Here is a 25538-nt window from a genome sequence, read left to right on the forward strand (position 1 = left end):
CCTTTAAAAACTCTTATGTTGGATACTTTTAGAACAGCACAACTGGGGAGAGCGCCACAGTCATGGGATGATGCTTCAATTGTAGTTTTCGCAAAAAAAGGGAAGCCCCCAGAGCAGCCCACGTCATATCGGCCTATATCTTTACTAAATTGCAATAGCAAGATTTACTCAAAGATGCTTGCAAACCGTATGTCTAATGTCATAACACCTTTAGTATCATTGACTCAGCACGGGTTCATCCCAAATAGAGGAACTGTAGCACATGTTAATAAGGTGATTACCTTGATAGATATAGCTGAAATCGAGAGAAGAGACTTAGTGCTGATATTACTCGACGCTGAGAAAGTGTTCGATCGCGTAGAGTGGACATATTTATGGGCAGTAATGAATAAAATGGGATTTGGTAAAAACTTCTTGAGAGCTATAAAAGCATTGTACAGGTCACCTAACGCGAGAGTGGGCCGAAACTCGGAAAGGATAGTTATTACAAGAGGTACACGCCAGGGATGCCCTTGCTCTCCACACCTCTTCGCGTTATTTATGAATCCATTTATAATTAAATTGCTAGAGTCACCACATATTAAACCATTCTATGCTTCAAACATACCTCACTCAATATTTGCATATGCGGATGATATAGCTATTATCACCACTGATCCTGGGCAGGCAATGAAAGAGATTGAACGCTTGGCCATTGACTTTGGAAATAGCTCCGGTTATAAGCTAAACGCTGCAAAAACGCAGGTGCTCTGTTCAGATAGTGTTCAATTCAATGACCATAGGGTTACTCCGGAAGTGACATATTTAGGTATTATAATTAAATCCCACACATAAGAGATAGTGGACGCTAATTGGGATAAAATATTGCAACAACTCAAGCAATCTTTAGACAGATGGGGGAGAGGTAACATTATCAAGATGAATGTGCTAGCCAAGATACTATATTTATATTGCAGTATTCCCTTAGAGACACCTTTAAATCATATCTATAAGTTGCAAACTTTATGTAAAAAATTCTTTTGGGCACCTGGTAAAACTAGGCGAGCAATGAAATGGCTGACTTTGCCGATAGAGAGAGGTGGGCGTGGGATTCCTGATTTTGTGTTTTATTATTACGTTTGTTTTTTTACAAAGAATGAGAATTTTGTTGACTGGAGAACCAACTGAGGACCCTGCTGAGTCACCGTCGATATTTTATTTATTATTGGGGGAGCATGCAAAGGGCTGTTTGTTAAAAGAGTTGGAGGGGAATTACTACAAGCACACCCGTTTTAAGGTGGTTGAATCTGCGTATAAAGTTTGGAGAAAGGTAGTGAGGATTATGAAGCTAGAGAGAATCTCATATTACACTCCTTTTTCAGCGGAGAAAATACTCCCATCGATATTCTGGGATAGTGTTGCGAAGGAATGGAGCAAGAAAGGGGTGGTCAGAATTGGTGATTTATTTGATGTAGACGGAATATTTAGATCTTTTTCAAATATGGGAAGCAAATATCAGCTATCTCATTCTTTTTTTTAAAAAATATTTACAAGTTAGAGATTTTTGTGTAAAGAAAGTAAACACACCCACTCCTAACAAATTAATAGAGGCAATTCGATTGAAAAAAAGGACTGGTTTGATATATCGGTTGCTGACGGAATATAAACCTGACGACTTGAATAAATATAATGTATATTGGCAGAATCAGCTGGAGGAAACCGACTTAAATGTTGTAGATACAATCATGATGGCAAAAGATACCTGTTTGTCAGCTAACTTGAAAGCGCAGGTATATAAGACCATATTTAGATTATATTACACGCCCAAACGAATGGCAACATGGGGGCCTAAGTATGATGGAAAATGCTTTCGGTGTGGAGAGGAAGATGCAGATGTTCATGTCTTTTACAATTGTCCCAAATTATCGTCTTTCATCTCCAGCATTGAAGGGTTTATATCTTTAGTTATTCACCATCCTATTAAAATATCCCCCGCACTAATGTTAGTAGGGGGGGGGCAATGTGTCAATAACAATGTGAACTTATGTAAATTTAAGAATTTTTTATTTTTAGCAATGACCACTGCCCGTTTATGTATAGCAACGGAATGGTTACAACCAGAAGCACCGATGTTTGAATTTTGGCGAAGGAAACTGTTCAATGTATACGAATTGGAATGGAATCTGTATGCTTTAAAGGGTGTTAAAAAAAACGATTAGGTATATTCATATGGGGGGCTCTTAAAGATTATCTAGAGGCATAGTTTATGGATTTACGTATCTTTTCTTATGAATTTGGTAATCCTGTCCTCCCCGCTTGATTTACACAATTTTGTAAAAGCAGATTATAGATATGTATATTTTTTGATGCTGGGAATGTACTACTTGTTAAATGACCCAACTGTGGTAACAAAATAAATAAAATAAATAAAATAAAAAAGGAAGCGTTCAGGGGCTGCTAAAGGTATGGGGTCATTATTTCCACAGTAAGAGGTGTCTGGAAGGAAGAGCTCCCGAATTGCCAGGGACCATTTTCTGTACCTCGTCCTGTTTGGACACAAAATGGATTTCTTTGTATGTTGTTTGCCTTTTCTTGTAAGGCTCCTGTCTCAGCTCTAGAGGCCGCAACATCTTGCTGTAGAAGAACTAGGGTGGCTAGTACATCCCCTAGGGTGGCCATAGTCATGGAATCGCCAACCCAAACAGGATAATCTGCGGCGTCTTTCCTGATGCTGCAGGCTTTCATAGCGTTATGGGAGATTTCTTTGGTCATTTCCGGTGTGTGCGCAATGCAGCGCACAGGCTTCTGGTATTTGTGGTTTCTTGCTCCACGCGGTGAGGAGACGGCTGGGTTTTTTCATCCATCCAGCTCGCCTGCTTCGCCTGATATACAGTGATGCATGCGTTCCTATCCACCGCCCTCCACTGTAGGAAACCCGAGTCAGCGGTCATGGGCCCATGGTATGTAACAGTCTGCTTGAACTTACAGAGACATGCCCTGCTTAATGAGCCCCCCTTCAACATGCTAACCAAGGACTACCAGAGTGACTACAAAGGCTAGTTAGCTGGCCTCCTGTTCAGAGCCACAGGGACATGACAGGTGAACCTGGACCAAGCTGGAATGAGTTCTTGGCCTGATCCCCAAGTGGTGCCCCTTATGTTCTGGTCCCTTGGTGTGGGCTCAGTTGAGCTCCCCAGAAGTTTTTGGGTTCTTCGTGAATGTGAACAGGTCCATTAGCACTAGGATCTCGCCACCCGTTCACGAACTAATGTGAAGTTCTGGCAAATAAATTGTTGCACAATAATATCGACTGCTATGTGGGGATCGTCAACGCCAAGCTATAGCAACTACTGTCCATGACGCCCAACAGGATCTTTGTGCTATAGTGATGACTGCCTGCGACATGTGGCCTGCTGTTCGTGCTATTTCGACAGCCATCCACAACACTCTCCCTGCTCTTCACAGCCCCTTTTATCACGAATGTAACTCTTTGCACTGGACTGTGAAGGTAATTGTTTCGGGGGAAACAACCGTTACAACGCAACTATTACAACGGACTACTTTTACAACGCAACTATTACAACGCGTGATCCTTTACAACGAATGCCTTTACAACGCATGTCATTACATCGCAGATGCTATTACAACGCATGCAATTACAACGTAAGTATAGGTAGGTTTATCTTTTTTAAAACATTTATTTAATTTGGGTTTTGGGGTACAGGGGTATTTTAAGGGTTCAGGGCTAGGTTTGGGTATGGGGTACAGGGGTATTTTTAGGTTTCAGGGCTAGGTTTGGGTTTTGGGGTACAGGGGTATTTTTAGGTTTCAGGGCTAGGTTTGGGTTTTGGGGTACAGGGGTATTTTTAGGTTTCAGGGCTAGGTTTGGGTTTTGGGGTACAGGGGTATTTTAGGTTTCAGGGCTGGTTTTGGGGTACAGGGGTATTTTTAGGTTTCAGGGTTAGGTTTGGGTTATGGGGTACAGGGGTATTTTTAGGTTTCAGGGCTAGGTTTGGGTTTTGGGGTACAGGGGTATGTTTAGGTTTCAGGGCTAGGTTTGGGTTTTGGGGTACAGGGGTATTTTTAGGTTTCAGGGCTAGGTTTGGGTTTTGGGGTACAGGGGTATTTTAGGTTTCAGGGCTAGGTTTGGGTTTTGGGGTACAGGGGTATTTTTAGGTTTCAGGGCTAGGTTTGGGTTTTGGGGTACAGGGATATTTTTAGGTTTAAGGGCTAGGTTTGGGTTATGGGGTATAGGGGTATTTTAGGTTTCAGGGCTAGGTTTGGGTTTGGGGTTCAGGGGTATTTTTAGGTTTCAGGGCTAGGTTTGGGTTTTGGGGTACAGGGGTATTTTAGGTTTCAGGGCTAGGTTTGGGTTTTGGGGCACAGGGGTATTTTTAGGTTTAAGGGCTAGGTTTGGGTTTTGGGGTATAGGGGTATTTTTAGGTTTCAGGGCTAGGTTTGGGTTTTGGGGTACAGGGGTATTTTTAGGTTTCAGGGCTAGGTTTGGGTTTTTGGGTATAGGGGTATTTTTAGGGTTCAGGGCTAGGCTTGGGTTTTGGGGTACAGGGGTAGCTTTAGTGATTAGGGATAGGTTTGGTGTACAGGGGTAAAGGGGTATTTTAAGGGTTCAGTTTTTTTAAAATTACTTTTAATAAATTCAATTATTTTAATAATTATTACTTTTATTTTTTTTAAAAATGATATACTTACCTATACTTACGTTGTAATTGCATGCATTGTAATAGCATCTGCTATGTAATGTCATGCGTTGTAAAGGCATTCTTTGTAATGGATCCTGCGTTGTAAAAATTGCGTTGTATTGGTATGCGATGTAAAAGTTCGCGTTGTAACGTCATACATCCTTGTTTCGGTAGGACCAACCTGGTCCCTGCATCTGGCCCATGCTCTATCCTGGTCAGCCTGAACTTGTGACTTTCACCTGCTCTCGCACAATCAGATATCTGCGAGTGGCACACTGTTCTTTTGGTCATTTGTTCTCCTAAATCTTTACAAAATTCATAACTCTTGTTCTACTGATTGGATTTTTATCATTTTGGTGTCTAATAATGTATTAAACTTTACTCAACTTTTCTAAATTGGTGTGTGACTTGTCTTTTGTTGTGCTTTCAATTTATCACTGTGTGTGTGCTGCATAAATATTTTACATATTGCCTCTAAGTTAAGCTTGACTGTTTTTTGTTCCAAGCTACCCAGGGTTAAGCACAGGTTAATTTAGTGATAGTTTGTGGTGTACCCTCCCAGTTATTGTGACTGTTGCTTGACGACTATTTACACCCCTGCAAACCAACAACCCAATTTCTCACAAGTGTACATAATAAAGTAATTTTCCTTTCCTGAAATATACTCACTGGGCAGCGAGTGTTGTTTATTGTATTATTCTGATTCTCTCGCCCACAGCATCTCCACTGAGTAAGTCATGGATAGATTTGCCTTGCTACCCCGAGAGTCAAGTGTTCAAAAGAGATATTTAGCTCCCACTTTGGAAATTCATGTTTAGAGGTCTACAAGATATCAGTAGTGAAAAATCACAGTAGTTGCAGTTAGGGCACAGTACACTCAGTCTGATAAGGGACCCTCTAACACACATTTCTGAAAATACAACTCTTCCAAAAAGATAGGCATTGCATAGCAGTTGTTGTTTGAATGTATTCCTGATGTAAGTCTTAAAATCCATCTACAATCAATTCTCTCTCTTCAAGGTAGTATGATAATTTCGGGCCTTCAACAGCAAAACAATCATAAATCAGATGAGATGTGATACTGTTATGTTCAGCTGTCACATATCTTTCATCTCCAACATAAAGTTATTGATAAGGTAAAAGAATTACACAAACTGTCAATGTAATGTGAAAAAACAATCAAATGACTTTAAATAGAACGTTGTAACTTTTGATTGCTATTAATTATTTTGGAGTAAACTTCCACGATTTACAATGGCTTTAATTGTACAAACTATTTAGAAAAGGCAGGATTTATGCATTCCTTTTATGTGCTTAAAATGACTATTATATTAAACATATATTACCTTTGATGGTTTACATAAGGTTATAGGAAATGTTCCACTCATTTCTGTACCAGATAACAACAGTTGACAATAATTTCTCTGTATTTACGAAGAGTGTAGGAATGTGTATCTGACAATTAGTTGTACCTTTCCTGATGTAATTTCTAGAAGGCTTTTTTGTAGCCCCTATTCTAAAAATTGTACTAGTATTCTAATTCTTTCTTGGACAGAATAGTCCTTGGAACTACAATACATATATACTTGCTCCTGGGTAACTCACCCAGTGGAATAATATTTGTCAGAATTCCGTTCAGAGGGCCACGTGGCAAGCAGGAAGTTACTGTACCCAACTCCTGCCATCTCATGACCCACTCTACTATGGGTACAGAGCAACTGGGCCAAGTTCCCCTTCAGCACTTGACTTTCAATGGTAGCGTGGGCTGAGCAGTCCAAGGCCTCTCAGGGGGAGGTAGACACATGGGGTGAACAGTTCTCACAACCCAAAATACCTTCAGAAGCAGTAATAAATGATTATTCAGTCAAATACTTGCTTTTATGAAAAAACAAGTATTTATATGCAACCGCAAAGTAAAAAACAGCATTTACAAACAATGCACAGAGTCCCTGGAGGTCATGTCTTCAGTGTTTTAACAGCCAGGCTCCTGAGTGAGACTTTCCTCATGCTAGTGGCTATTTGCCATTCGCTGTAAATAGTCAAAGCTTGCAGTTATTCCCTATTCACTGTAAGCAATATTCAGGTTAAGCCCCACTAGTAGTCAGAGTCTCACGAGTTCCTCTCCACCACTTTATTAAAGTCAAAGGTGTTCCAGTGCCAAAGCACCATATGGCACAGGCACGTTCCCCCTAGTCTGCCTGGCCTGAAAATCAGCCTGTCTGCACCACTAAGATGTAAATGAACAGTCTCCAAGAACACCCCCTTTGCTGGTGCTGAAGCTGCAGAGGCTGTATCTGGTGAGATTTTCCCATGCTGCCTGGGAGTGGCAGTGGTCCGATGTCATTGGGTTCCTTACACACAGCCCTGAAGAGACAGCACCTGGGGCTCTTTAATGCTCCTTCGATGCTTTAAGTTTCTTCAGAGCTTTCCCACAGGTGAACAGAGAGGGTGCAATGCTCCAGGTGCTGGTCTTCAGTCAGGGCTTGGGGCCGCTCCGGCCACTACGGTGGCCTCTTCCTTAAGATTATAGTCTTAATCAAACCACGTTCCTTGCCTTGTCCCAGCACACCTCTCTTTCATATGGGGTCAACTTCCTACTCTGTATATGAGCTACAGCCTGATGAGCACAGAAGAAATCTTCACAGTGATCCTGCCTGACATACAAGGTCGCTAACTTTACTCCACACACAGATTGCAGCCTGATCATTATTGCAGCATTCTTCACAGCAACCCCACCTGGTATATGGAGTCGCCAACCTCACGCCACACACAGGCTAAGGCCTGATCAGCATGGCAATAATCTTCATGGCAGCCCCACATGACATACAGGGTTCCTGACTTCACTCTGCACACAGGCTACAACCTGATTGGCACAGTAGTAATTTTTTCAGTGGTCCCACCTGGCTTATGTGGTTGCCAACTACACTCCTGCAGAGTTCACAGCTCACTTCATGGCAGCCCTGCTCTGGCATACAGAGGTCACTGACTTTTCCCTGCATACAGGCACTGACCTGATTGGTACACTAGCCATCGCCTCACACCTTGCCAAAGGGCTCCTATTGCCAGGATCCTCCACTGGACCTCCCTACCTCAAATGCTCTCCTCTTCCTCACCGAGCACACTGGTCTTGGAAGCAGGCAGGCACTGGTGCTCCTGGAGCAGGTGGTCATGGATTTCTTGGGTGATGATCCTTCACCTAGCTGGGAGACTGGCAAGCCTTGCAGAGCTTCTCCTCCTCACACAACTCGAATGGCTACTAATCACTTGACAAATTATGGGACCTTGAGCTCTTCTTCCTATGGTGTATTTCCTGACACCAGATGTGATTTCGTTTCTGAGGCTTTGAAGTTTATATTGGGGTTGGTTACTTTTGAAGTGCCCTCTCCTCTGCCCTAGCAGAAGGCAGTCTGTCACAGCAGGGCCAATTCTAAATCTGATAGCCCCACAACCCAAGCCATAGGAGTGACTATAGATTCACTTCTGGAGGGCAGCATCAGTGATATGTTTATCAAAAGGTTACCCCAGAGCCTCAGGCCTAATCTTTAAGATTCTCTTCGTCAGCCCCATCTCCTTGCTGAGATGTGCCCAGGCTCCTTCCAGTGATGTCTCTCTGAATCAAAGAGCACCCTTTGAAGTGTACTGAAGAGCCTGGATCTCCCTTCCTCTGTGTGTCCCACCCAGCTCACATGAATGCGGCAATCCACAAATATGTCTGGGGGTGGGGCAGTTCCTCTACCTCCTCATGTTCTTTCAGTTATCCTTGCATCTTCCAAAATAGAGCAGAGAGTCTTCCATTTATTGTTCCATTCACATGTCTACACTTATCATATGCATAGTCCTTATAACACACATGCACTGCTAATCACTACATCTCCCATGTATTATACCCCTTGCAGGTACACATCACACAGCACATGCATATAAATCTCACACACTGCACAGCTCTGCATCGTCCCTTTGAATGTATATTACCATTCAAACACACATACACACACCACATGTATAACACACATACACTGTGCAGCACTACACACCAATCCAATGTAGGCCAAGTATGAGTTATGAATACAGCAGTGGAACTTTTTCACTCCAGTGACACAGGCAAAAATGCTTGTTCACTCCAACTATATACTGTCACGACTGGACTTGTACTGCTTAATTCCTGGCAAAGGCAACAGCCCTTCACCACTATGATGACATTGTACAGACATCTACAACTATGTAATGTTCTAACACAATTGGTAGGGATGATACATGCAACACTATATGGTTCATATTATGTAGCCTAATAATATGTGTTACTATGTCAGAACATATGCTAACAGCAAAGAGTTTTGGGAAACCCAAGAAGGCAGCTAGGGGTCAGCAGTCCAGTTCATATGAAATCGGGGATATAATTAGTTATGTTAGTAATATATCTAATCATGTGTACACATTCGATTTGTAGAAATGTGGTGGCAGATAATATCCCATGGAATATACCCCCTACATACAACCTTACATGATTGATCTCCACTACTGATAAAATACGAAAATATTTGATCAGATGTCCGCTACGGTTGGCTGTCTAGTAGTGGTGTAAGGTCTGATTGGTAACATTAGGAGATAACAATCACCACGCCAGCAGGGGCATTCGTAGCACTCTAGGCGTGGCAGAAGGATCCCACTATGCAGTGGTACATGGTACGTTTTTCTGATGGACATTAAGACACGTGGACTGGTTCATGCAATATACATGGGAGATGTTGATGGGTAAAATTACATCACTACGGGGACACAATCTGACTCACATGTGTTTGTTTATTACAGAAGGGAACGTTTTTGAAATTGGTTGAGACCTCTACAAGTGCAAGATATATACAGATGAGAGGTACGTGTTTACTTTGAGAGATGTAAGTTTGACATGTATAATAGGCCTATAAGGTTAATAGATGTGCTTACAATTTATTTCCCCACGTGCTTGTTCAGATGGATTTTTTGTCCTGAAGATTCCCACCATAATTAATGTGTGGCTGAAACATTGACACTAATGTGGGGATCATTTAGTATGAAATAATTCTGTGTTCTGGATAAATAATTGTGCTGGACTGACAATTTTGAGCTATGGATACCCACGTTGTACATATGTATCACATTTTAACTGCTTCACTATTGCAGCCATGAGCACTGATCCATCTGCACTGTTTTGATTCACTTTTTTAAGCACCTTATGTAATGAACACTAAAATTGCGATCTTTGTGTATGACCAAGATGGACATGTACTTTAACCTAATGGGTTATTTTGAGTGAGTACCACGGAACCACTTGTCTGGTACAGTTAAAGCTTGCAGTCACAAATCCGTGTTAGATTGATTGTAAAGTATCACATTTATGAAAGCATCTTTTGTGATTTCATAAAAGAGATCCAGTTGAACATGTTTTACTGAAAAAGAAACTATCCACAGAGCAAGTGGCGCTTTCAGTTGTTATAATTACCCGACACAACAGTGATCTCGGGTGCACACAGAGCATGACAAGGATTAATTCCGGTGTTCATGGGTTAAAAGACTTCCCCTTTGTGAGTTATCAACCGTCTGTCTCTGGAGAGTCTATTGCTCGTCTGCTCAAGTGCTGCACTTGCTGTTTAAGTGCATCTTAGGCTGTTGACAGTCAGCAATGGGTTGTGGGCGTGGCATGCAGTGGCTGTTGATAACATTGCTGTTCCCAATGTGCATGTTGCAATAGATCAGCATGCAGAATGATCGATAGTATACGAGTAAATGACAACATTTGTGTATAGCGCCTACCACTCAAAAAGGGCGCCTTGGCTCCTTGGAAAGAACCAAACGATATCTATTCCTTTGTGGAGCATTGAACAGGCGTTGGTGTCGAGGTCAGGGCTCGCAGGATATGGCATGCTGCTCATAGTGCCAGCCTGGCGCTTCAGATCTACTGAACTGTTCATAGTATTGCCATGTCTCATGTTGTGTCCTTCCTCTGTGTTTAATTTGCAGATTGTAAAATCGCAGGATGTCTGTTGAATATTTTGAATACAAAGGCATTCTCATCCCTTCAGTTGCTTTTTCAGAGGCGAGTGTGCGGTTTGCAGAGAACCATTTTCCAGTCCTGGACGATGATGTATTTAATGTCACCTATCCCAAATCAGGTAAAGGAAGATGCTGTTCAGGTATGGCTTGACAGAGCAGCTGCAGCAAGATCTATTGTTACAAATTATTTAAAATATGAAAAGAGTGGGTATTTCGCTTCAAGATGAGTAGTATTGCTCTCCTGTCTCATTCGATTGGCTATTAGTGCTATTATATGTCCCCTTCTATTAAGTTCTTCCATCGGACTGCATGAGGAACTATTTTACATCTTGCCTGGGCACTCAATCGTCATACTGTTTGTCACATTCATTCCTTTATCCCTTATGTTTATTCTTGAAAGAAAACAATCGTTTATTGCTTTTTTGCAGGATTGGGAAAGCATATGGGGCTTGCAATATTGTTCTAACCAGCACTGTGAATGACTGTGTTAACATGTGTTAGCACATTTAAGCCAGGCCTGTTGACTTTGTCAGTACTTATTTTAATGATGATTTCAGTGTGTGTCTATATATGTTGCACTACATGGCTATTTTGCATTTTCCGATACAGCCCTATTCACAATATCCAGCGCCTTGTAAAGACGCATCTACGACAATATTTTGTTCAAGTGACAGGCAGGTATCATTGGCGAATTAGGAACAGACCTACATACATTTCCAAAAATGTAGTAAACTTCAGAAGGGCCTTTTGAAGAGCGTCTATTGCGGCAAATACACAAATATGACAGGTTGGTAGAACTCAGAGAGATACATCGAATGTCGATGCTTCTGTTCAATCAATCAATGAATCTTTATTTGGTTTTTGTATAAACCATACAGACAATATCATAAATACAATAAAGTAGGTGATATAAAGGTTTGCATTTAAGTTTAAAATATTAAAATAAGCAAATCCTATACTCAAGTTAGGAGTTACATTAAATTGTGTTGACTCCATCCACAACTAGCAAGCAGTTTCTGATCTTAACGACCATCAGTACAAAGCACAATACGGCATCATCGATTGGCAATCAATGTAGGGATCGGAGAAAATAAGAGCCGGTCTATACTGAGTAGAATGTAACAATATGGTTTTAAAAAGTGTGACCTGAGAATTGTATAAAACTTACAAAATACATAAAGTGCAGACCGCTGCATGCAGAGCAACCAACGCAAGGATAGAGTGTACAACTTCTCCGCCTTTGGCCCATTTTGGAAAAGCCACCATAAGAGTGACGAAGTCTAAACTAAAATGTTCCAGTATAAATCGATGTCGATAATGTAATACTGTAACGAGATATGGTTGAATACATTCTCCGTAAAATACAGGACCATAGGCACAGGCTACGGATTTTCCTAATTCTCTGACATTCCCGTTTTCAACAATAACTCGTTTTAGCTAGCTTTTCAATTCCAAATTCAAAAAGAACATGGATGGAGTATGGCTCTTTGAAATTGACCATATCATCAAGAGACCTATACATAGTTAAAAAAAAAAATCAAGCTAGGGTATCTTAAAAACATAATAAACCGTTAAACTGTTCAGACAATGCAAACTATCTTTGTTAGATTTGGGGGTCTCTAGTTGGCAGAGGTAGGTACCTTTGACCCAATAGGGACCCTTGCGTCTAGTCAGGGTAAGGGGGTACACTCCTAAAATAACCCCTGCTCATCCCCTTGGTAGCTTGGCACGAGCAGACAGGTTTATCTCAGAAGCAGTGTGTTAAGCATTTATGAACACGTACCCAGTAACCCAGTTACAACACTACAGATGGACACCACACAAGTTGTAGTATTAAAATAAGTATTTTTATATAGACTTAACAAAAGACTACAAATGACAAAAATCCACAATACTGTACTTAAAAATGGTAGAATTAGCTAAGTTCTCTTAAGATGTAAAATGCGACACTTTGAGTCAATGTACCTTAGGATGCCTAACGCTATACAATGAAAGTGTTGCAGGGAAGGTGATGCGTCGGTTTCTTATGCGCAAGAACAGTGATGCATTGGGTCCCTACCAATGCGTACGGGATACGTCGGTTCTTCTCAACATGGGGAGGTGATGCTTCGGTTTCTTACTGCGCTTCTGTGGAGATGCGACCAACAGCAACGTGATGCGATGAAGATCCGGTGCAATGAACAAAATGGCGTCTTCTCCTTGATGCGACACGATGCGTGCACGCCCGACGGCTGTGAGCCAACTCAACGATTCTTCTGAGCCTGACAGGCCCTGCGACTCGCTTCCCGGTGGTGCGGCATGGTCTGATGTGACGTCGATCCTCTTTTCCGGCGATGCGAGGCGCTTCGCGACGATGCGACAGCTGCAGCGGCGACACGCTTTCCCAAAGATGCGATGACAGTGGCTGTGACATGATTCTCTGATGATGCGGCAGCGTCTAGTGCGACGTCGATCCTCTTCTCCAGTGATGTGAGGCGCTTCTGCGTTGCGAAGTGACAGCGGCAGTACGGCGACAGGCTTCTTCTTTGTGAGTCGCTCTTCCAGCTCCTTGTGACACACAGTCCCTCAGAAAGCCCAACACCACTGCAGGCACTTCCAAATAACTCTTGGGGAGCTGGTGGGTGAAGTCTGTTGTCCCTGAGAATTCAGCAGGAGGTAAGCTCTATCTCAAGCCCTTGGAGATACTTCACAAGTTGAATGAAAGTAGCACAAAAGTCCTTTCTCCTTTCTTTGGCAGTCAAACCACTGCAGGCCATTCCTCACGCTTAGGGACAGTCTCTCTGGTTCCTCTCCTCAGCAAAGGTTTCTTCTTGTTTCCCAAAAGTGATCTAAAGTTCTGAGGTCTGGTTCTCCCTTTTTATACACAGTTTATCTTTGTTCTCTGAAGGTAGAGAGGCCTTTGCCTAGTCCAAACCAGTTCTGGTCAGTCCTGGAGCACTTTGTTGACAAGACTCTTTCTTTCCTTTCACAGTGCAGGCCAGGGACATCAGACACACCACAGGAGGTGGAGCCAGCATTGTGGAGTGAAGGCACAACCCTATTCAGGTCCCAGGTGCAACTCCTCCCTCCCATCTGCATGGAGATCTCTCTATTCAGCCCTGTGCTGACTCACCCTGTCTCCTGGAATCCCCCAGCCCCTGTCACTCAAACTCCAGACAAGGAATACAGAACCTAGCAGAGGCAGGCTTGGATAGGTAGACACAAAAAATGCCTACTTTCTAAAAGTGGTATTTTCAAACACAGAATGTTAAACCCAACTTCACTAAAAGATGCATTTTATCATTCTGAGTTCAGGCATACCGAACTTGAATTTCCACCTAGTTCCCTGAGTCAGTTAGGATTATAAGATGTAATAATCAAACTGCCCATTCTGGCCTATGGGGAACAGATAGCCTTGCAATAGTGAACAACGAAAATGGATGTAATTCACCATTAGGACATGCCACACACACCAGGGCATTTCCTACCTTTTACTACAATGCACTCTGCCGTTGGGCCAACCATAGCGTTGACTAATATGCAGAAACAGGAAGGTTTAGGGACTGGCAAGTGGGTGCACTTGCCCAGTCAACATTGCAGTACCAGACTTCACACAGGCTATGCAATGGCAGACCTGAGACACACTTTTACTGGCTGCTTCTGTGGGTGGCACAACCAGTGCTGCAAGCCCACCAGCAACATTTGATTTACAAGCCCGGGGCACACGCAGTGCCCTGTACTAGGGTCTGACAAGTAAACCAAACCAGCCAATGATGGAGTCACTAATCCATACATCAATTTACAATAGGGAGAGTATATGCACTTTAGCACTGATCAGCAGTGGTAAAGTGCCCAGAGTCATAAAACCAACAAAAACAGGTCAGATAAAATACAGGAGGAAGGCAAAAAGTTCAAGGATGATCCTGCAAAAAGGGCCAAGTCCAACAATCTTCAATATATTTCGGCTAATGTTCCCTCTTATTTTTTTCCTCTTCTTGTGGCAGTGTAAGGTCTGTGTGTGCTGCAGCCTAGGGAACATGCACCAAGAAACTGAGGCCCTTATTTATGAAGGGCTTCTCCCACTTTTGCATCACTTTTTGTAACCCGGCAGCGGCGTAATCAATGCCCCATACTGCGCCCTATTAACATAGTGACACATCTAGGCAGATGCGTTACTTTGTAAATGCCTGCGCTACATTATACCTGGTCAGGTATAATGTATGCAGGGTGGGTGTTCCGCTTAAAAAAGCCTTGTAAATGTGGTGCAGTTAAATCTATGAGATTCCAATTCAAGGACTTCACTGAATCAAATACTTATGCCTGCTTCAAGCAGGCATAAGGACTGATGCAGGACCTTTTACATGGGGCTCCCCCATATGTAATGAAACCATTACTAGAGTTGTGTCAGCTCCCTGACACACTCCAGCAATGCGTCATTACTGTGCCACCAGATATATCAGGATTCATGATGTATCTGTACAATCCTTTCAACATGGAGCGCCGCAGTATAAATACAGCGCATCCATGTTGTCATAAGGAGGGCGCAATGAAAAGTGTTGCATCGCTGTTTTCAACCAGCAATGCAACACTTTTCATACATGAGGCCCTGACCATGCATGCACAGGCAGCGGGAAGCTGCCAGTGCTCTCATTCCTAACACACAAACCCAATCAGATTTCACCATCAGAGACAAATCTCACAATCATATGGCCACCAGTGTAATTCGGTGAATACGAAACTTGTTAGGTGACTTTCCAGGGTTCATTTTAGGTACATTGTGATCTTGGGCTGTCATCATGAACTCTATAGTCACTGTTTTTTGAGAAAGGAATTAAGGAACCTGCTGAAAGATTGCATAACTATACAAAATAAATAAATGAAATCAAGCTCAACATATCCATTACTTATGGATCAGCAGTGTTCTTTGTGAATACTTCGGCAACATCCATTTAACATCTAGGTATTGTTCGCCTAATAAATAATCCTTACATTCAAGACCAAAAAAACATAGCGCAGCCAGGAGTTAGAGTAGTTAAGATAGGCAGATAAAAAATCTTTGAAGGCAGATAAAAACCTGAACTGTACAATGGCAGTGTCTGAAAGGGGAAGACCAAAGGTTGAGGTCATTCTGAGCCTTATGCTTGTGCCATGCATTTATTTATTTATTAAACTTTTATAGCGCACAGCTACCCGGAGGTGTCTCGGCGCTGAAAGAGAAAGAACATAAGATTGAGGGGAGTGCTTACTGGTTGAACAGCTACATTTTTACCGACTTCCTAAATGTCATGAGGGATGGCCTGGCCTTGATATGTAGAGGAAGGGTATTCCACATTTTGGCGGTAGCAACTATGAATGCTCTGTCTCCCCATGATGATTTCTTTGTGCGTGGGATGGTTAAGCAGCGTGCAGAGGAGGAGCGAAGGGTTCTGGTGGGAATATATAGACAGAGTGCCTTTTTCAAGAACTCTGGTCCAGAGTTATTAATAGCTTTATGCGTTATATATAAAGCCTTAAATTTGGTTCGGCTTCTGATTGGTAGCCAATGTAGGTGGCGAATGACTGGGGAAATTGATTTAAATTTAGACGTACCAGAAAGCATTCTTGCTGCTGAATTCTGCACAAATTGCAGCTTATTTAAAACTCTCTCCTGAGCATTCAGAAAGAGGCCATTGCAATAGTCGATCTTTGCCATAACCAGCGTACGCATGAGAGTCTTTCCCACACTAGGGGGAAGGAAGGGAAGCAGCTTCCTTACCATTCTGAGAATGTTGAAGGATGCGGATACAACTGCATTCGCATGGTGAATGAACGAGAGCTTGTCGTCGAACATAACCCCAAGATTCCTGACTTAATTGACTGGTTGAGGCGGAGGTCCCAAGACGGTTGGCCACCACGTGAGGGACCAGCCAGGGGTTAAACTGCCAAAAGTCATTGCCTCCGTTTTCTCGGAGTTTGACTTTAGGCAGTTTTTTGCCATCCAGGCGCTGATGGCTAACATTCCCTCCTGAAAACTGGCTGCCACTTGTATGCCATTGTTATGTACTGCCAACACCAATTGGGTGTCGTCGGCATATGAAGTTATTCTCATCCCTAGATCTTTAATGATCCTGGCCAGGTCCGACACGTAGATATTAAATAAGGTCGGACTAATGGAGGATCCTTGTGAGACGCCACAGGGGAGAGAAAATATTGGAGAATAGGATTCGCCCAGTTTAACCGATTGAGTACGATTGGCGAGAAAGGAGGTTAGTAGCATTTTCCCCTTATGTCCAATGCCCATGGCCGAGACACGGTCGATTAGAATGTAATGATCAACCGTGTCAAAGGCCTCTGACAGATCCAGTAGAACAAGGACCCCCGCACCACCTTGATCTAATATCATCCTAATTCAGTAAAATTGTTCTCAATTTGTGCAGCGACTTTTACCAAAGGCATAATTTTTTTGCAAGCCAACATACATTCAAACATGTTGGTTTCAAAATACAAATTCAAAGAGGGTAGCAATGTGACCTGCCACATTAATACAAATAACATATGTCGTAAATTGCGACCGACTACAAATAGCTGCCATCCAATGGAAGGTATTCACACCAGCCAAATCTTAGAGTTTGTCTCCTCTTTAACCAGAAGCCGGATAAATAATGACTTTTTATACTATTTACATGGTCATTAGTAAAATTGTGCATATTTATTCTATCAGGGTAGTGCCTAGGTATGTTTGTCTGCTATTTGCAATATGCCATACAAATAGTACATAATGGGCCAGATTCATCAAACAAAAATCCGCTCGCAAATGGGCAGATTCTCAGAATCTGCCCCTTTGCGAGCTGTATTTTTGCATTTGGGATGCATCATCCTAAATGCAAAAATCGCAATTTTAGAAATCGCTAAATTGCGATTAATTCCATTCAAGGAATCTCAAATTGAGATTCCTTAAATGCAATGCATGAACGTTTATAAAATAGCGAAATCGCTAATAGGGCACGCAAATTACCATGAAGTACAACTTCATGGTAATTTGCAAAAACTTTGGAAAATGCACTAAAGTGCATTTTTCGAAATTTCATGTTGCGCGCACACATACCCTAAGGGCATGTGTGTGTGCAACATATGTGCACATATCAATTTCAGGGGTGCAACAGGGTGTCCTTTGGACACCCCTGCACCCTTGAAATCGCAATCTTAATTTGCGAATTGCTAAAAGCGATCCGCAAATTGAGATTGTCTTCCCATTCATTCCTATGGGCCCCTCGGCCTATAGGAATGAATGGGGAGGTAGTCCTTAATTGCGACTCGCAATTTGCGAGTCGCAATTAAGGAATTCTAAGAAATCGCTATTTTTTAAGTGATTTCTTGATGCATTCCATTTTGCAATTCCGTAATAGCGAATCGGTATTTTTCGCTATTAAGGAATCGCAAATTGGGTTGTTGATGCATCTGGGGGAATGTTTGCTATTTAGCCAACAAACGGGTAAATAGTGAAGTTTCTTTGCTATTTGGATTGACGCCAACCAATCTATTCATTATCTATACTTTTATTTTAGCAAACTGAGGAGTAAACAGTGAAGTTTCTTTGCTACTTGCATCACTGCCATCCAGTTGGTATATAATTTTTGCTATTTAGACAGCAACTAGGTAAATAGGGAAGTTTTTTGGTATTTACACAGCCAATGGCCAAACAGTGCATAATCTTTACATTTTAGCCAGCATCTGGGTAAATACTGAAGTTTTCTTTTCTATTTGCACAGTAACCAGCCAAATGATACATGGGGCGGGGGTGGAGGAGTTGGCAGATGACGAAAGAGGGAAAAAAAAAAAGAAAACCACTTACTTTGCACTCGCTTCATTGACGGTGTGGTGAGTGCAAGGTAAGTGTTTTTATTTATTATTTTATTTCATTTTCTCTATTCCATTGTCTGGCGACTGCCCCCTGCCCCACCCCTACCCCTCCCCACCGTTCTCACCTGCAAGGGCAGTGACTGTAATAAAGACAGAGTTGAGCCGAACCCCATACATTTCTCCATCAATGCTATCTAGGAACAACCTCTGGTAATGCATGTTATACAAATGTTTCCATTGATGTGCAGAGAAAAAGCAACAGAGTGCTGAACAAGTGTGGACACCCTGAGATACAATTTAGGATTGTTTACTAGGGAGCTGGTGATCACAAAGGGGACACCTTTATTTTACCCAGAGCAGAGCAACCATACTTATGGCCAATAATTAAGAAAACTGAAAACTCCTGTCTATGCCCTATGCTGGTTATCTATTCTTGTACACATTCATTTATGAATTCTATGTAGGTGCTCTGGTAGTGGAAACCAGATTATCTTCAGAAGTGACCCAACCCCTGCACACTTACCTCAATGCTCAGGCCACTCCCACTTTCTTATCCTTCCAGATTGGATGAAGCATCATTATGGGAGAAATGTACCGAAAGCTTGCTAAGTAGTCACCAATGCACTCAAACTCACAAGAATCATTAGGATTGGTTGGCCATCACATTGTGACAGTCATAGATATGCTCTGTAGTGTCCTTGGACTATGGATAGCTTGAAGCCCATTCCCAAACCTGGATAAAACTACTATTCTCACATGTTCAGTGTTTAAGATATGTGGAGGAGAAGGTTGTGTTTTTGAGTTGTAATCTAACATAAAACACTGTCAGATAACAACTTCTTTGAATGTTCGGGCAAAAGCAATCTATCATACAACACATAAACTGATGTTTTCTAATTAAAAAGTAACTTTGCACATGTTGCTAGTGATCCCCATCAAATATTTTTATAAAACACATAGTAAAATGAATTTTTATAGGCTTGAAAGACAGAGGTTAATAAAACATAACGCAAAAGTACCCTAGGTCTGGAGTTGCCTCGAGTTAAACTGGTTTGTATCTAAGCAGACCCATATTTCGAAATGTTTATACATGAAATTCGCATAAAAATATTTGGCAGCTGGCACTTTTCTGTTGTTTAATTCAAATTAGAATTCAGTGTTTTAAAAAAAATGCTACGAAGGAAAAATGATAACTATGAATCACTTAAGTAATGGTGTGATGACTTTGGTGCTATTCCTACCAAATTCTCAGAGAGAAGGCTACCAATTTGTCTTTGTTGTCTAAGTGATTCCTGATTTAGTCACCTGGTTCTTCTTTTCAAAGGAACAGTGTGGATGCTTGAGATCCTGAGCCTCATTCGCAATTACGGAGACCCGACATGGAACAGAGAAGTGCCCAACTGGAAACGAGTGCCATGGTATGAAAGTATTGGCTTTCGAGAGAAGGCGGAGAATTACTCTCCACCTAGGATGTTCACCTCCCACCTCCCCAGACAACTTTTCGCCAAATCCTTTTTCAGCACAAAAGCCAAGGTATGGTTAATGTGGGGCAGGTCATTTTATCCTTAAACTGTAATGGTGCATGGTGTAACTGCGACCTAGAAGAAGTGGAGCACGTTAACAGAACAGAATAACCGTATGTGGGTGAAACACTAGTTGTTCTTTTGGGGTAACTTTCTTTCTTTCAATTCTGCCGCTCATTATCATACTTCCTCCATTTTCTGTCCTTGTACTCACACTCTCTTCTTGCCCTCCCTAACTTTCCTACCCTCTCCTCTCTGGTTCTTCTTCACCAGCTTTTCACTTATCTCTCTTCCTTCCTGTCTGTCTCTTTCTTTCCCTCCCTCTCTCTCACACCTTCTCTCTCTCTTTTGTCCCTTCTCCTTCTTTGTCTCTCACGTTGAAACAATTTTCATTAAACTATGTCCGCTCTTTCCTCAAACCTTCCGTTCACCCCAGAGCTCTTATTCCACATTCTTTCCACTTCTCCCATCCCACTGTGTGCTACATTTCCCCCTAGATCAGCTGTCCCTACATTTTCTTCTTTCCTCATGCCTTACAATGATCCTATCATGCTTTTGATGCAGCGTAAGCAGGGGCACACTTTTTATCACCAATGACCAATTTCAAGCCCACCTGACTTATCCCCGCTTAGACTAAATGTGTCCCAAGTTGGCAGGGTATGCCCAGATGTGGGTCCCTTGCTCACTTTGCCACTGGATTCAAGATAGCCTGGCTGATGAGGGCCATTAGCCCAAAACCGGTCCCAGGATGCTTGTTTTTGGTTCAGGGAAGACATGGCTTGGCAGTTTGGTCCGGACTGTTCCCATGAGGCACAGGGTCAGGACTAATTTGCATATGGCTGTGTCTTAACTGGGGTGGCAAAGTAAGCTAAAGAATGATGATGCATTCAACTCAGATCTAACACTGGGTGTGAGTGTCTGAAAAGTTTCCGCGATCCGTCCATCATCTCCTTGTCGTAACCCATTTCTAATGACATGTAAGAAGCAGGAATACCCTCAGGTGCTACAGGAATTCCCTCTCTAATGGGTATAGGTTCATCCTTTCTAAACAAAGTTTTCAACAATTTTAATAACTTCATGTTGTCTTGTTCCCTAATCCAAAGCAATAACCCAAGAACTAAACTCCCTCTGTACTCCTAGCAATCTGATTTGTTCACCCTGACCGATACCAGCGCTTCTCACACCAACCAACCAATAGCAGCAAAACACTCTTGTGAGGATTCACACTAACTGACCAATGTCAGCGCTCCTCTCTATGACATCAGTATAGTTCCTGAACTCCTGCAACTGACCCTCCCTTTACAAAAGTTAATGTTAGCAATTTTTAAAGAACTTTTTTAAGAGAAAAATTAAGGCTAGACCACATTTAAAACAAACCAGCTTGTTTGCTCTACTAAAAGAAAATAGATACAATCACTCTAAGAATTCTTTCGCTACCAGGAAAATCTCGACCAGCTCGATTCTACTCTCAATTTTCAGGTGTGCTTTCTGAAGGTACCCAAATAAATCCCCTCAATACTAGCTTCAATGGTCCCTGTGCAATACCAGCAATTCGACCATTGTTAAGTACTGCATCAACAGCAGCCAACACAATACTTAGTGTATGCCAAACTAAGATACCCCCTTGGGTTTATCCCGGGATCTAAGCCCTACTATGGACCTGCTAGCTCAATTCCTTCCGTCTTTATCAATTGCCAGTATAATCAATTTAAACGAACCATCCTCCTTCTGCTACCAAAAACTGATGAAGTGGAAGCGGAGGCATAATTCTTATCACCAGTTACCAAATTCAAATCCACCTGATTTATCCCCGTTTAGACTAAATTTGTCCCACACCTCTAATAACTTGGCCCTCCGATTAACTTTTTGATAGTTGATAGGGACTGACCATTGACAAGACAGTTAATACCACCCTTATGAGGACCTACAAGAAAGGGAATATTCTACAAACAAGCAAACAAACTCAGATTAAGAATCACATTAATAATATTTATCAATAACGACAAACTCTGATTACTTATCAATGTGCTTTTATCTATTTCCTAGTATATGAATGATCACTCAAAAAATACAGTTTCAAACACAGTGTATCCCACATGAGAGAGATAGAGAGAAATTCACAATAACATCCCATTAAACAAGCATGATTGAGTAGATAGAAGAGGCAAAGAGCATTTACAATAAGATCAATGCAATTACAGAGTATCATACAGCCTAAGAAAACTATTGCACAGCGTGCTAATAGTCTGAAGGGGTAGCCCTCTGGCTGGAAGGGAAAGCTGGGGCAACCTCACAAAGGTATAAGCAGCAAATTCAAAAATTTAAAATCAGAAAGCATCAGCCAGACAATTAGGAAAGGAAACAGCAACATGGCTCTCTCCTCTAACACCGTCAACAACGTGCCACACTCCCCCCTAACACTGGTAGATATACCCTAAATTGTTAAAGTCCATCCCTAATTCGTTGAAACCTTGCAGAGACAGATGGGAGATGAAAGGTGCTGAATAAATGAGCTTGGTGTTTTTCAGCATCATTTTCTTCACAGTTGCACTTGTCTGTACTAACTTCTAATAGTATGACACTGGGTCTGATGTATTGAACCCTGAAAGTTATGCAAAATTCTGTGTGAATGTGGCAGAACTATATTTCGGTGGTATTGGGCAATGGTCCTATTGATGGCAAGTGTTTACAACTCGTAGAACACTAGCTCTGTGAAAAAGTAATGACCATAATGCTGGTAAAAAAACATGCTATCATAGTCAGGTGTATCCATGTAAGAAATTGCAGCAGATTGGTCAAAATGTGAAAGCATAGTATTTATAGCTTCAATGTCCCAATCATCAGACAGACTACTCGGGGTAATGAAATCCTTCATTGAAATTTTGAACACGTGTGGAATTTTCAAATGTTGAGTAGGACCAAATAGTTCATATGAAACTCTATCCCATAGTATTTGTACAAAAGGCAGTTGCTTCTTGGGAAGGCATAGTGATGTAAAGGTAATTGTTGGGCCGAATTGCAATTAGTGTTTCAGTTTCATTTGGATGTTCAATTTCAACAGGTGTAGTTTGTACTCCGTTATTTGATGCTCCTTCATTTTGCACATACGAGTCTTGAAAGATTATTAGTCTTTTCATCTGAACTTCCTGTATGGTAGTGAGAGGAGATCAGCGGCTACTCAGAATTCCACGTGGCCTGCTGTTGAGAATCAGCCACATAGTGTGGTTTGATCAGATCAATGGAGACACATTTTTTGCTTTTTTGCCGGCAAGAGGCGGAAAAAGTACTGTTCTTGTTCTTTGAACTGCCAGGACAGGTACAGGTGTCCTGTATGTTGGCCCAAACTCCTTGTTGTCACAATATTTTCTCTGACCAGGCCGCCAATCTTCGGGACCCAGCCAGGTCTTTCCAGAACCGGTTTCACTTCCCCAGTGGTGATGTGTTTTACTTGGACATTGCTTTGTGATGCCCGGAATTCATTGAGTTCCTGTAAAACAGCTAAACGATCATTCAATTCAAATGGTTTTATATCTGTGCTTGTACAATCGAGGTCAGGTACCCACATACATGTACCAGACAGGATCTCATAGGGAGTACGTCCTCCCAAGGATTTTCCTGGCATATTATATCGTATAGGCGATTGACCCTACTACCACCGGCACCTAATACCCTTGCTGTTCAGGATTGCTTTAGGTCCTGGTTTTACCTCTCTACCACCAAATTTCTCTCCGGATAGTAGGTTCGGGAGTACCATAAGGCCACTCTTAAACTTTCCATGGCTTCCTTGTAAGCCAGAGTGTTAAATGCAGGGCACCGGTTGGAAGGTAACATGCAATTGCGTATGTCCCGATAAAGACTCGCAAATCCTTTATAACAGTTTGAGCGTCAGTCGAGTGCTGACGCCAAAACCCACAGAAATCTAGAGCATGAATCCACTGCCACCAAGATGTACTTGTAAGCCCTGTCTGAATATAAATTGCCGCAGTGATCTAAATAGACACATACGAGAGGTCTGTCAGAAATGAGTAATGGTGTTTGTGGTGGCCGTGCTACGGTGGAACCCTTCATCTGCTGACAGATGTCGCACTTTAAAGCATAAGCCTTTGCCTGTTTAGACAAACTTGGCCATCAGAACTGCTTCTTCAGTAACAAAACTGTAGCAGCGACTTCTGCGTGTACAGTGTCCAGACCCTCATGTGCAGCTAGTATTAAACCAAAATTGCAATCAGTGTTTGATAAAACTCAAACCCTCACTCCTGGAATTTGTGCTTACAGTGTGATTTGCGCATCTAATTTTAGGTGTGACTAACTTGAGCCTGTGGCAGGCATCATTTCAGCTTTGCCACTTGTTCCCATAACAATTTATGCTCATTTGCGTAACCCTTAGTATCTCTAAACCCATTCTGGACCCAGTAATGACGATAATTATTGTAAGACTACACACAGTAGAGCGAATTGCACACTATCAGTGTGGGGAATTCCTGATCCGTATACTATAGTACCAATATCAGGTCTTTCAGATCTGCCAACTGTGCTGTACAATCTCTATCACAATCAGCTGTATTGTGATAGAGTACCAAGAGCATGGTGTCGAAGAGACAGGAGCAAGCTACTAGGTAAAGGTCCCCTGTTTAGAATTGTTATTGTCATGTGGATAGGACAACGTATGTAAAAATGGAGTGTACATGATGAGCTGATCATAAAAGACATGAAAAAGGCTGCCATTGCTAAGTTATTTACAAAACATGTTTTTATCCAAGCAAGTGACAATGAGTTATGAAATCTACGACAATGTTCTAAGGAACAGCTGGCTTATATCACTACTTTCTGTCAACTGGTGGTGGTAGCACGCTGGACGGAAGAGAAAAGAACATCCTTCTTCTATTGAGGTTTAAGAAATTACCTTAAAGATTCCCTCTCCCACATCATTGATCTCCCAGACGATTATGTAGAATTTATTGATCTCGCGGTTAGTTTAGATCATCGATTGGGCACGCAAAAGGGTGACCGATCTCACAGTGATACCAGAGTAATTGTTCCCAAAACCAAGAAGAAAGAGTCAGACAGTAAGACTCGTAATACTGGACCTATGCAGATAGGAGGTATACGGGGTCCACTATCTAATGAGGAAATAAAACCTCACCTGAAATTAAGCCTATGTCTTTATTTTGGCAAAGCTGGTCATTTTGCTTGGGAATGTTCTGCAAAACCGAATAGACTAAAGTTGTGGCTAGCATAAAGGTTGATCAAGAATAGGGAAAACTAAGGCTCTCAACCAGAAGGGAGAATGTCTTGTTGAGAGAAGCCATACAGATCTCACAATATCTGACCAATGTAGCAACACAAATCCCATGGCATCTGACTATCCGAGTCACAGTAATCCTGTCTCAACAGTGGAGGCACATCACATCCATGCTTATTGAATCAGGGGCCACAGGCAATCTCTTTTATTTGACCCTAGCTACCAAGCTCGGGTTCACAATAGTTCTCA

General features: G+C 42.0%; 1 protein-coding gene across 1 annotated transcript in view; it reads left to right on the plus strand.

Annotated features, from left to right (window-relative positions):
- LOC144767505 (sulfotransferase 2B1-like) overlaps positions 1-25538 on the plus strand; it is a 565054-nt gene that overhangs the window by 171487 nt on the left and 368029 nt on the right. The window contains exons 2-4 of the mRNA XM_078650923.1: positions 9489-9549; positions 10674-10825; positions 19849-20057. Of these exons, the coding sequence (XP_078507049.1) occupies positions 10690-10825; positions 19849-20057 (345 nt within the window). The 5' untranslated portion in view covers positions 9489-9549; positions 10674-10689. The remainder of the gene's footprint in view (positions 1-9488; positions 9550-10673; positions 10826-19848; positions 20058-25538) is intronic.

This window comes from Lissotriton helveticus, chromosome 7, assembly GCF_964261635.1.
Source record: "Lissotriton helveticus chromosome 7, aLisHel1.1, whole genome shotgun sequence".
NCBI classification, from domain to species: domain Eukaryota; kingdom Metazoa; phylum Chordata; class Amphibia; order Caudata; family Salamandridae; genus Lissotriton; species Lissotriton helveticus.